The 13246-nt window shown below is 46.1% G+C and overlaps 1 protein-coding gene across 2 annotated transcripts in view; it reads right to left on the reverse strand.

Moving 5' to 3' along the window:
- Positions 1 to 373: 373 nt before the first annotated feature.
- Positions 374 to 13246, reverse strand: part of MSRB2 (methionine sulfoxide reductase B2) — a 48797-nt gene continuing 35924 nt past the window's right edge. The window contains exon 5 of one of the 2 annotated variants that reach the window (XM_054592745.1): positions 374 to 1943. In XM_054592745.1, the coding sequence (XP_054448720.1) occupies positions 1710 to 1943 (234 nt within the window). In that variant the 3' untranslated portion in view covers positions 374 to 1709. Of the gene's footprint in view, positions 1944 to 4653; positions 5043 to 13246 lie in introns of those variants that run through there. The other variant, XM_054592748.1, reaches the window with a different exon arrangement.

Genomic DNA, 13246 nt, shown 5'->3' on the forward strand with positions numbered 1-13246 from the left:
TTTTTCCCTTACCAACTAGAGGGCGGAATTGTTTTCACAGCTCCCAAAGACTCTGCCTTAATCTCTAGAGGGAAGATTTTGAAGCAATTGTCTTAGCTTCCTATCCACACGTGACAAAGTGGCGCTTGGCTCCTCCCCTCCCTCCCTCCCTCCCCACCCGGGACTTGCCCCGTCTTCCCTCAGCCTTCAATCTTTCCAACTCCGCTGCTTCTTTTCTCCCAGATACAACTCTCAACTGGACTATCGTAAAGCTTGGAAAACTTCAAGTGGACACATTAAACGTTTTAGTTTTTTAATGTATTTTTAGTGATCAACTCTGAATTATAAAGCTGCTCTTAATTCCAACAGAGAAAAGCCTGTGAAGAAGGTGGTAAGAGATTTTTACTTAAACAATTTATATACATACATACATAAGTCTACATATACATATATGTACATACTTATATAATAGAATCTATAAACAAAGTAGATATATTCCATTTTCTTCTAGAAGGGTCTTGAAAGGGAGACATATTTTTCAATTTATCAAATAGGAGTTTCAGGACTTCTCATTATTGAAACCACAAAGAAGAACTCTGACAGCGGTTAAGCTATCTAGTGGTTTACAGGCTTTTAGGACACTTTCCTAGATATCCTAGCACATGGACACAAGATTCTCAGAAAGCTCCTTGGTCATACTCCTGTGTCTGGAGAACCTTCTCAATACCCAAGTGATTTCCTCTCAAAGGAAAACTATATTTATTGCCTTTTGGAAACATCCTTGTTGTCCATTTTAGTGACAGGAACACAGGAGTTATTCTGAAATGGAAGAGTGGGTATAGGGGTGGAAGGAAAGCCTGTGTTCCCAGCCGGTGGCTGGTGTCAGGTATGGCCCGGGCTGAGCAGGCCCTGAGGGTAGGTGTGCCCGGCCTGCCCCGGGAGAGATAACAAATCTGAGGAACAGCAACAAGATGTCCGGGGTCACGAAGGTTACATGCTGCCAAGCCATCTGCACATCTTAGCTGTGCCCACTCTCTACTCCCCTGAAGCTTCTCTGGCAGAGGATTGGAGCTTTTGATGTGTTAGTGGCCACAGTTGGGATCAGGCTCTCCTGTTCCCCAGCAGTGAGCAGAACACACAGGGCTCTGCACTTCCCATGCTCTGGCATCCAGGCTTGGTAACCAAGTGCTTGAAGCCCACCTTGTCGTGCCTGCAGCAAATTGGCCTCAGGAAAGAGCGACTGGTGAGCCCGCACACACTGCAAGACCATCCGCTTAGAATGGCAGTTGAACCGCATGGAATGTATGTGCTGAAGGGATGGACGTCTGGTTTGCAATTTGTTGGCATTCCAGATTTTCTTGTCACGACATGGCTTAAAGTGCCAGAGAAAGCCCAATGATGGTGGCCCTCATTCTCTTTCCACAGATCGATGGACAGCAACTAGTCACCCATTCTTCTGAACTTCATTTTCCCCATCTGGGTAAATTGGACTTGACTATGAAGATCTGTTTTGATCTACAAACATTCTATTTTATTTCAGTTAGACTTGACCAGTATGCATATAATAAATGTACATATTATTATATGCCAGACTATGCAAAAATCATCCATTACATTGCATCCTCATTCTAACAAGCCTCTGAGGTAGGCCCTGTTGTTGTCATATCTAGTTTTACACATGAGGAAATGGAGGCAGATAGAACTTAAAGAACTTTCCTAAGGCCATACAGCTAGTGAGTGGCAGAACCAGGACTCAAACTGCAGCTGGCCGCAGGGGCTGATCTCATGCTGACCGTGAGGTCCCAGAGGGTCACCGTAGTCTTGTCATCTCTGAGGGCTGTCCCAGGGCTGCACAGCTGGCAAGTGGTGGGTCTCAGACTGGAAGCCAGGTTTGTCTGAATCCAAAGTCCACCTGCACCATTCTGCGTCAACAGCTCCCATGTGCCGTTAGTAACGGCCAAGTCCTGGAAATGTAAGTGTCAATTCCAATGTTAGGGCATTTGTTACAGAAACAGTGGCACAGCCCTACAAAATAGCATGCCTTAAAATTATATGGGAGAATATTTATTCATATGTGAAGGTGTTCAATACATTAAGTGCGGGAAGCAGTTACAAAACAGTGATTGGCTTAAAATCACATGCAATCATGGGAAGTGCAATGAAAAAGAGAGTGAAATACAATTCTAGCTTATTAGGTTGTCAAACATGAATGGTCTGACAATAGCAAGTGCCAATGAAGATATATGGAAGTGGGAACTTTCATAAAGTGCCAGAGGGCGTACATGTTGGCAAAACCACTTTGGAAGTTAACTCAGCATCTTGAAATATTTACACCCTTCAACATAGCAATTCCAGTTCTAAATACACATCTGCAGATGTGTATTTAGACATACACAAGAAAACTTGTACAGGGGTTTCCTTGCAGCAATGGTTGTAATAGTAAAATATTAGCTACAACTTAAATTTTAACAATAGAGGAATAAAATAAAATGTGACATATTCATACAACAGACTACATGCAGCTGTTTAAATAAATTGGTTACAGCTACCTGTATCAACATGGAGACGTAAAAACTAGAGTGGAAGTAATAGGTTTCAGATCATTATGCATAGTAATTATCTTTTACGTAAATTATATAAACATGTACACTAGACACATATGCATACATACATATATATATACATATAGTTGTCCCTCCATATCCTCGGGGAACACATTCCAAAATTCCCAGTAGATGCCTGAAAACACAGATAGTACCAAACCCTGTACATGCTGTTTTTTTTCTATACTACATACCTATGATAAAGTTTAATTGAAAAATTAGGCATAGAAAGAGATTAATAACAAGAATAATAAAATAGAACAATATACTGTAGAAAGTTATGTGAATGTGGCGCTGGCTGCTGTAGCTCAGTGCATTGAGTGCCAGCCTGTAAACCAAAGGGTCGCCAGTTCGATTCCCAGTCAGGGCACATGCCTGGGTTGCAGGCCAGGTCCCCAGTAGGGGATGCACAAGAAGCAACCACATATTGACGTTTCTCTCTCTCCCTCCCTTCCCCTCTGTCTAAAAATAAATAAATAAAACCTTAAAAAAAAGTTATGTGAATGTGGTCTCTTCAATAACCAAGGTGTACACTAAGTCACTACCCGGTGGCTGGGTGTGGGGAAAGGGTGTTGCATCCACTGTGTGAAGTTGCCGGACAAAGGAAAGATCCACATCCCAGGTGAGATGGAGTGAGAGGGCATGATATTTCATCATAATACTCAAAAGGGCATGCAATTTAAAACTCATAAATTATTTATTTCTGGAATTTTCTACATAATATTTTCAGACCACAGATAACAAACCGCAGAAAGTGAAACCATGGGCAATGGGCAACACTGTATATACCGGGAGGGTCAGGCTATTCGTTACTCCTGGACGAGGAGGACGGGGAATGGAGCTGCAGAGAAAAGCGAGGAGATGCCAGCTTTACCTGGAGCAGTTCGTTCTTACAGACGCACCCAGGTATGCAAACACACACCCACACGCGTTACCAGAGGTTCACGTCTGGCCGTGCTGCTGGTGAACAGTACAGGGTATGTTTGTTAGATTCCTCAGTGACCCTACACTTTCTGTATGAAAATTGTTTTCACTGCCCCACCCCACATGCTTTCATTTTTATAAAATAAAAAGTATATATTTTCATAGGGGAAAAATGACCTCAATATATTCATAGTAGTTATCTCTTGGTGTTGGGATTATGGTGATTTAAATTTTCTCCTTTTTGCGTATCTGTATTTTCTAAATTCTCAAAATTGAATATTTATCACTTTCATAAAAAGGGGAAAAGTGATTTACATGTAAATCTAGAATCTCACATGAATCTAGAATCCATGTGAGAAAGGAATTGAGAGCCCTGAGGTATTCTCACCCCCTCCATCTGGTGGTCAGTTTGTCCACCCAGCACTTGAGTGTTAGCTGTTGGAAAAAATAGAATTAAGATGGACTCTCCCTTATCTCACCAAAAAGAGGAGTTTAGGGTCCATATTGAACTCTTTAACATGTACAGGGCAAGGGCAAGATGGTGGCAGACCGCTTTCTGTAGACAAGAGGAAAACCACTTCTGTCTTCATCGCTAGGCTGCCTCAGAGCACATGCCTAAAAGACCTGCAGCAAAACTAGGTAAGAGTTGGTTCAAAAATATGAATCCCTTGAAATGATTTTTATTTCTTTATTAAGATGTTTTTACATGAATCGAAGAATTTGTATTGACTGATACTTCCGACTGGGTGTCCACGAGCACTGCCATCCACTCTAGGTGGGGGAAGGGCAGCTGAGGAACATCCTCTCACTCTGACACACAGGACTCAGGTCATCCGAACTCCGACCACTGCAAGTTCTCTGTGCAGCCCCTGACCCGGGCTGCCTGGCGTCCAACGTTCATTCAGTAACGCGAGGAGTGTTTAGTGAGCACCTTCTGGGACCCAGGTACTAGGTGGGTCCTGGAAAAACAGCAGTGACCATGACAGACTCAGGCGGCCCCCTCTGAGCTCATCCCGTCCACTGAGAGCACCAGCCCTGCCTTTGGAGACGTCCCCAGGGCCCCCTGCTCTGACATCAGACAGCTTTTAAGCCACACAAGGGACTTGCGTACTTAAACTGGCACTTGATTCCTCCATGTTGGGTGGTTGGCGGGGTTGGGTGAGGGCACAGAGGGGGCTGCGGCTAAGTATTGGGGTAACTGCAGCCCATCATCAAGAGAAAAGGAATGTTAGTTTACAACATGATTTATGAATTGCAAATGTAATAAGTGACATGAGTCCAGGGTATATAACAGGAGGACCTGGCTTGGTTTAGGAGCTCCCAGGTTTTCCCAAGGGAGCGACTGTAAGCTGAGGCCTAAGAGAAGACCTAGCGCTCAGTCGGATAAGAGGGAGGGAAGGAGGTTCCACGCAGAGGTCCTGTGGGTTTAAAAGTGAGAAGGAGCAGGAGGCACATTCATGGATCCAAACGACGCCGATATGGCTGGAGCATAAAGAAAGGACGTCCCTATGGTTGGTTTATTGATTTTCCTAATTCCTTAAAAAAAAAGAAAAAAAGAAAAAAATCACATCCTGTTCTTGAAAGCTGCACGTTGTGAGCATTTGATAGTAATGAGAGGCCTTCTGGAGGCCCTGAGGAAAGCGTCTGCAGACACGCTCCGTCTCCTGGGACGCACCCAGCAGCGCCATCGACAGCCACGGGCGCCCGCCGCGGGGAGCAAGCCCTTCCCAAAGCCGGCCGGGCACAAACCCACTCTGCCCCAGCTCTGCGAGGCCCGTGCCCCTGTGGCTGTGCTGCTGGCGTCTCCACGTCAGCAGGGATAGCAGCTGAGCCTTGTCGGCGTCCCTTCGTGCATCTTTATGAGCTGAGGCTGGTTTTGATGTCCCAGACTCCCTCTTGCTGCTCCCCGCGTTAGGGTTTTATCTTTCCAGGGAACTAGAAATCCTGTGTCCCTGCACAGTCACAGAGACGCGGTCCAGCCCGGCTCACTGGTGGGACGGGGCAAATCTGGCGCCGATGGAAGCAGGCTTCTTGCCTCTGCAGGGCTGGCCCTGCCACGTTTTCTGGGGCAGGACTTTCACTACTAGCACCGCCACTGCAAGATCCCTTACGTTGTTTGCTCCACGACATGTAAGTTGGTGGGGGCAGAGAGTCCCTCAGAGCAAGGAGCAGATTTGTGCTAAGGACTGCGTGAGCCCACCAGCAGGCAGCACTGCCCAGCTCCTGGAGCCGGGACCCCAGCGTGGGTCAGCGCCCGGACACCCACAGCTCTGGGTGCCGCGGCAGAGCCGCAGGTGGCACAGGGACATGCTCTCACCAGCCAGAGGTCCACACAGCACAAGGGCAGCGCACAGGGTGGGCAGGGCTGCTCACCGTCCGCATGCCCTTTCTCTGATACTATCTCTCTCTGGCTTCAGGGGAGAAAATTATGACAGTTACAGTACAGTGCTAAAAACCACAGATTTTGGAATCAGAAAGATCTGGATTTGAATCCCAATTTAGACACTTTAATTCCATAACTGTAAAATGGAACTATGGATACCTGGTTCAAAGTAGTTGTAGGAGTTAAGGGAGATGATGTTAGTCAAACATTCGGCATAGTTCCAGATAGGTGGTGTGTTCTCAGTAGCCCTGGGCACTTGGGAGGAAGTACTTTTTCTCTCCCTTATCTCCTTGCTGGAGCTCATCTGCTGTGCAGACTGGGCCACGGACACTGAAGGTTGAATATACGCACCCCTATGTTCAAAGCAGCGTTATTTACAATAGTAAAGAACTGGAAACAGCTCAAATGCCTATCAATAGATGAGTGGATAAAAAAGCCGTGGTGCATTTACACAATGGGATACTATGCAGTAGTAAAACAGAAGGAACTCTATCTTTTGCGACAGCATCGGTGGACCTGGAGATTATTTATGTTAAGTGAAATAAGCAGGTCAGAGAAAGACAAATACCATATGATCTCACTTATATGTGGGGTCTAATGAACAAAATAAATTAATGAGCGAAAGAGAGTCAGAGGCATAGATACAAAGAACAGACTGACAGCTGTCAGAGGGGAGGGAGGTAAGGGCAGTGGATGTAAGAAGGTGAAGGGGTTAGACAAAGAATGTACATGCATGACCCATGGACATGGACAACGGTGTGGGGATAGCCTGAGGGAAGGGGGCGAGGGCTGGGTAGTGGGGGGAAAGGGGGGAAAGATATGGGGACATTTGTAACAGTGTGAACAATAAAAGTACAGTTAAAGAGAGAGAACCAGCCAGAGGCTTTTGGACTCTGCCCGTTATTATCCATGGGTTTTTAACACTCTGATGAGAGAACGTTGGAAGCTGGTCCTCCTCAAACCTCAAATTAAGATTGCCTTCCACTTCAGACCGCCTGTGCCTCTCCTGTCTGGTTTGATAAGATTCTTCCAAATGCCAAAAACAAGAATAAAACTTCCTAATCCCACCCAAGTTAGTGAGGTGTCATGTAAAGTAAAAGTTAAAAGAGGTGGTCATTGAGGTGGTTTAACACCTAAAGCATATTATCGATTTCTATTGCCTCAAACAAGTTTGAGGTTCCCTAAACATACTTTTAATGGGACTATGCTGCTCTCAGTCATTTTGAGGAGTCTCTAAAGAGGACCTCAAAGGCAGCCACCAAGCAGTCCCTGAGCTGCAGCCCCCACAGCTGCCTGCTGCCCCGCTATCTCCTACATGCCGTGCAGCTCTGGCTGGTGCTGGTCCCCGGCCGCAATGATGCACCAGTGGGGCGTGCGCGCGCGCGCGCGCGCGCACACACACACACTGCTGCCACTGTCTTTGGGGGTGACAGGACAGGGCTAGGATACCTGAAGAGGCTGGGAGAATGGCTGCCCTGCTCTGTGCTGTACCATCTCCTGACTTTCCCCTCAAACCTGAGCCCTTTCTAAACTGTCTTCTGAAGAGCTCAGTCTGCTTCTGGCCTCTGATCTTTCTCCATAATCATGTAGAGACTTGCATGAAAAGGGTTCCCTGCTGGGATGGTTCACACCCCGCCCAGGGGCCAGGAGAACCGAGGCCTGCCTCTGGGCAGAACAAACGCTCCATGTACAAGGGTGAGCGCAAGCAGATACGGGAACGTTATGCAGCCGAACAGCACCAGACAAGCCCCACGTGTCCTGTCCCGTGGGCGTTACCACGCATCTCCCCAGCACACAGGCACAACACACAATGAGCTGACTCTCATTTATAATAGTAAAGCAGGAATTACTGATTGAAAATCAACTTGAATCAGGCTAAAAGGCAAAATAAGTGAGAAAGTAGACAAAATTACTTGAAAACCCATTTCAATATCAGTCACCATGGCGTGCACAAACATTAACAACTGTAATTTGAAAGATTCATTTTGGATCAATATTCTTTCAGAGATTTATTAGAACCAATGAGAAAATTTTAAATTCATGGAAAACATTGTTAAGCAAGCAGATCTAAATGAATATGATCTAAATGAATTAGGAAAATATGCCCCAATCTGGAAACAATATTTTAAAAAATACGTAAAATTCATAAAAATTCCTACAACCCATAAATATCATCACTCTTGCCCAAACACTCTTACATTAAAAAAAAAATAGATGGTAAGTGAAAAAATGCTTAAAGGCATGTAAAAGTTGCCAGAATTTTGTTTTAACAATTTCTTGCTCTATTTTTTACTATCATTTTTGTCAGTGATTCAGTGTCATGCACTCTCAGCCTATTTGTTCAGTGCAGACCGCTCATGTGGGGATCCCTGGGGTCCCCGCCACTTGCTATCCAAGGCAAAACAATATCTAAAACATCACTCAGACATTGGAAGCTCCGCTGAACTTTCAGTTCTAGTTTAGGTTTCCACCAGCCACTGAAGGCATCGTGCGGGGGCGGGGGGGGGCGCTGTGCGGTAACCATATCTCAGCTGTTCTTCCCAGTGTCCCCTGCCTTTGCATCGCCTGAGGGTCTCGCCTCCACAGTCACTGTTCCAATCTCAGAGTGATAGTTAGCCCAGGATCCGGGGATGACAAATGTCTTAGACAAGGTGGAAGCGGTCCCCTAGGGCCTCTAACAGGGGAGCCTCCCTTCCATTCCTGACTCAAACCCAGGACCCACGTATAGTAAGCTTGACCCCCGCCGGGGATATTTCTTCTCTGTTGTACCTCATATTGTTGAGCCTTCTAGGTATCAGTCCCCTGTCCGGATCATCCTGTCTCTTGCCATGTTTGTCCCCTGTGCCTGCGCCCTTTGGGGTGTCCCCAGGAATAAAAAGTGCTGCAGAAGGGGCATGTCAGAGTCAAACGTCAGCGTAGCCGCTTCGGGGGTCTGAGGCTGAGCGCCTGCCGAGCAGGGAAGGGCCCCTCCCACCTCAGACCAGCGCTGGCCCTGCCGCAGTCCTCGCCGCAGCCCTCGCCGCAGCCCTCAGCGTCCTGCTCGGGGCCCTGGGCGGGGAGGGGGTGCGGCAGGGCCGCTGCTCGCTCATGCGGACGACCTCGCTCATGCGGACCACCGACACGTTTTCTGCAGCTCTCAGGTGACTCTAGTCCATTCTTCTGCCCGGAATCAGGATCGTACCTGAACTGCTGTGCAAATTGATTGTCTTGTTTTTGCAAAAGTGAAACCATTTTCCACCCATAAGGTCCATCAAGTGGAGACACTGACCTAGGGATTCAGGAACCGAGGGCGTGGTCATGGCCATCACTGGCTAGTCGAGTCTCTCTGAGATTCCGTTTGTTCATCCGGAAAACCCACAGGGGTTGGATCCAGTGGCTTCTCGTTCCCTCCTTTCTATCTGTGGCAGTTGCTGAGCTGCCTTCCCACGCGTGAGACGCCTCCCGTGACGCCGAGCGCCGCAGGGCCGGTGGAGACCAGGCTCTGAGCAAAGCTGCGCCCGCCCGAGACTGTGACATCAGTCAAGCAGCCATGTTTATGTTGTAAAGTGTAGAGAATAGATGATTTTAATTGCTAATTGTTCTCAAGACCCCTACCAAGATATTTGTTTTAAATGTGGCCTAAATGTTCTCCTTGATAGGCACGGTGAAGGAATTACAGTTTATTCACAGGCTGACGTGCTGCTGATTGAAGTACAAAGAAGAGTAATCAAGGTTGGTTTTTTTAATATGGCTTTTAACATTTACAAGGAAAATGATTTCAAGGGGTACGTGTTGGAAAGAAACAAGCTGTAAACAGTTACCAATCAGCCAAATACTCGGGTTGCTAAGAATATTCTCTCCACTCTCATCTCTTACTGCCCCTCCCCCATAATCAGCATCTAAATGTAGAAGGAATTATTCTTTTGTTTCTCTCAGGGAAGGAGAAAAAGGGTCAGGCGGAAACGCATCCCATGCTCTGGGACTCCTGGAACTCATCTTGGATAACTTCACAGGAGAAAACCGTCCTCGCTGGCATAGGTAGGGAGGCAGCCTTGTGAGAGGCTCCCATCCCGAAGAAATGAGCAGAAGCCGCTCAGTGGGCCGGCCCCAGAGGCCAGCCTCCCAGCCTTGCCCCCCAGAACTGGACTGGGGGGGGGGGTATTTTAATATGGAAGAAAGGTCAGAGTATGCGAAAAGGAAATTGGACAGATGTAGAAAGCAAGTCTGTGGACTACCCATTCTTTGAAGAATGTAGCCTGGGATCCAGGGACTATAAATGCCATAGACAAGGTGGAAGTGGTCACCCTACAGGCTCCCTTCCATTCCTGACTCAGACCCCGGTTTCATGTGCTTTGAGTCACGTAATAGCAGCCCGACCTCCAGACCACGGGGTACCGAAGGGGAAATGGAGATTGACTTCAGTCCCACAGCCAGGCATTCAATCAATCCTGTCTATGTGGGGAAACTACAATGAGGCTTGGATGAGCCTCCTGGTTGGTGAACCCATGGATATGCTGGGAGGGTGGTACACCCTGAGTCCACAGGGAGAGAACGCAGAGGCTCTGCTTTGGGACCTCAGCCTATGTGTCTCTTCACTGACTGGCTTTGATTTGTATCCTTTAGAGTAAAACTGTAATAATAAGCAGGGTATTTTCCTGAGTTCTGTAAGTCATTCTAGTGAATTATTGCACCTAAATGGAGTGGCAGGCACATGCTTGAATTTGAAGCCACTTGGTCGGAAGTGCGGGCAGGCCAGGGTCTCCCAGACCTGCAGTTGGGCTCTGACAGGAGGGCAGTGTTACTGGGGGCTGTGCCCCACACGTGGAGTGGGTGCTGACTCTGGGTGGCTGGCATCTGAACTGCATTGCCGCATTACCATCAATATTTATTTAGTATTTTACTTATACTATTTAACATTAATATTTAATATTATATATTTCCATTTTATGCACTTTAAAAATGAATTTGTTTACTAATTACAGTTGACATCCAATATTACATTAGTTTCAGGTGTATAACATAGTGATTAGACATTTATATAACTTATGAAGTGAGCACCCTGATAAGTCTAGTACCGATCTGGCACCATACATGGCTATTTCAATATTACTGGCTATATTCCATATTCTGTACTTTATATCCCCACGACCATTCAGTAACTACAGATCTGTACTACTTAATCCCTTCACCTTTTTTCACCCATCCCCTTAGGCCTCTTCTCATCTGGCAACCATCAATTTGTTCTCTGAATCTATGTTTGTTTCTGTTTTGTTTGTTCATATATTTTCTTTTTTTACATTCCACATGTAAATGAAATCATATGGTGATTGTCTTTCTCTGTATGACTTATTTCACTTAGTGTAATACCTCTAGGCCTATTCATGTTGTTGCAAATGGCAAGATTTCATTCTTTTTTTCAATCCTCACCTGAGGACATTTTTTCATTGCTTTTAGAGAGAAAGAAAGGGTGGGGCAGGGGAGGAACATTAGAGGCCATGCCCCCAAAGAGGCAGAAGCGGGTGCGGGAGCCAGAAGGTGCGTGATTCTGGTCCGCAGAAATAGTGGATCCCTAGCTGACGGGGTCACAGAGCTGCCCAGAGACCCTTGGGGAGACACTGGAGACAGGATTAACTGGAAAGTCCCGGAGCTGACTTCTTCCCATTTCTGTACTCTCCATTTTGCGTGGGCAGGCCATGCCCCAAAGAGCCAAAAGCGGGGAAAAGCACACAATAGAAGACACTAAACTGACCAGTGCCGGGCGTGCGCCTGCCGCTGGGCGCCAGGGGCAAGCACGTGTACCCACGCAGGAGCGGGGGCGCGCCTGGGCCGGCAGGGGATCCTGCCTGGGCAGGGGAGGGCGCTCAAGGACCCAGTGTGAGAGTGCAGAGCGATCCACAGAAATAGTGGATCCTTGGCCGAAGGGGTCACAGAGCTGCCCAAAGCAGGAGTCAGACACAGACAGTAGATTCCTGGAAGGCTCAAAAGAAAGACCCAAGGTCAGAAAGGGTCAACAACTGACATCATCAGAGGCAGACCCAGAAAGAAAAGTAAAGACTAAATAAATAAATAAATAAATAAATAAATAAAAATACCTGCCTACTACCATAGAAGTTTAATCCACAAAGTCAGGAAATCTAGATGGATGAATTGAAGCAGAAGCAAAAATAAATAAATAAATAAATGAACAAACGAATGAATGAATAAATAAATAATAATAGACTCTCAGAAAAATGGGAAGAAAAAGAAGTTCCCCCCAAATGAAGGGAAAAGAGGAATCCCCACAGAGAGAGCTAAATGAAATAGAGGCAAGTAAACTATCAGACATTCAGTTCCAAACAATGGTTCTAAGAAAGCTCAATGAGCTCAGCCAGCTCAAAGATAACTATGAGAAACTGCAGAGAAACTATCAGGATCTTACAGGAAACTATATCAACCTGGAAAAGGACATAGAAACTATCAAGAAGACACAAGAGGATATGAAGAATACCATTTCTGAATTGAAGAACACAGTAGAAGGAATCAAAAGCAGGCTAGATGAAGCCGAGGATTGAATCAGTGAGATGGAGGATAAGGTATAAAAAAGTTCCCACAAAGAACAAGAAATGGAAAAAAGACTCAAAAAGAATGAAAAGGCATTTAGGGAAATGCAGGACAACCTGAAAAGCAATAATAACCACATAGTAGGGATACCAGAAAGAGAAGAAGAGAAGCAAGGGATAGAGAACCTCTTTGAAAAAGTAATGATGGAAAATTTCTCCAATTTAAGGAAAGAAAAGGTCTCATGGATCCAGGAAGCAGAGAAGGCCCTATTCAAGGGGGACCCAAGGAGGCCCACTCCAAGACACATCATCATTAAAATGGCAAATGTCAAAGAAAAAGAGAGAATCCTCAAGGCAGCAAGGGAGAAACAGGGAGTAACATACAAGGGAGCCCCCATACGGCTAGGAGCTGACTTCTCAACAGAAACACTACAAGCCAGAAGAGAATGACAAGAAATATTCTAAGTCATGAAAAGCTAAGGCCTGCAACCAAGACTGCTCTACCCAGCAAGGCTCCCAATTAAAATAGAAGGGGAAATAAGGAGATTCCCAGACAAAAGAAGGCTAAAAGAATACGTCTCCACCAAACCAGCACTACAAGATATGCTAAATGGACTGGTTTAAGAAGATGAAGAAAAAGAGTGACAAGAAGAAAAACACAGGTATAAAGAGAAGAAATGAGTAAGTTTCTATCAGTAATAACTCTCAATGTAAATGGATTAAATGCCCCAATCAAAAGACACAGGATAGCTGAATGGATAAGAAAACATGACCCACACATACGCTGCCTAAAAGAGACCCACCTCAGAACAAAAGACCTACACAGATTGAAAGTAAAG

This window comes from Pteronotus mesoamericanus, unplaced genomic scaffold, assembly GCF_021234165.1.
Source record: "Pteronotus mesoamericanus isolate MK-2021 breed Mesoamerican mustached bat unplaced genomic scaffold, CSHL_Meso_final contig_130, whole genome shotgun sequence".
NCBI classification, from domain to species: Eukaryota; Metazoa; Chordata; class Mammalia; order Chiroptera; family Mormoopidae; genus Pteronotus; species Pteronotus mesoamericanus.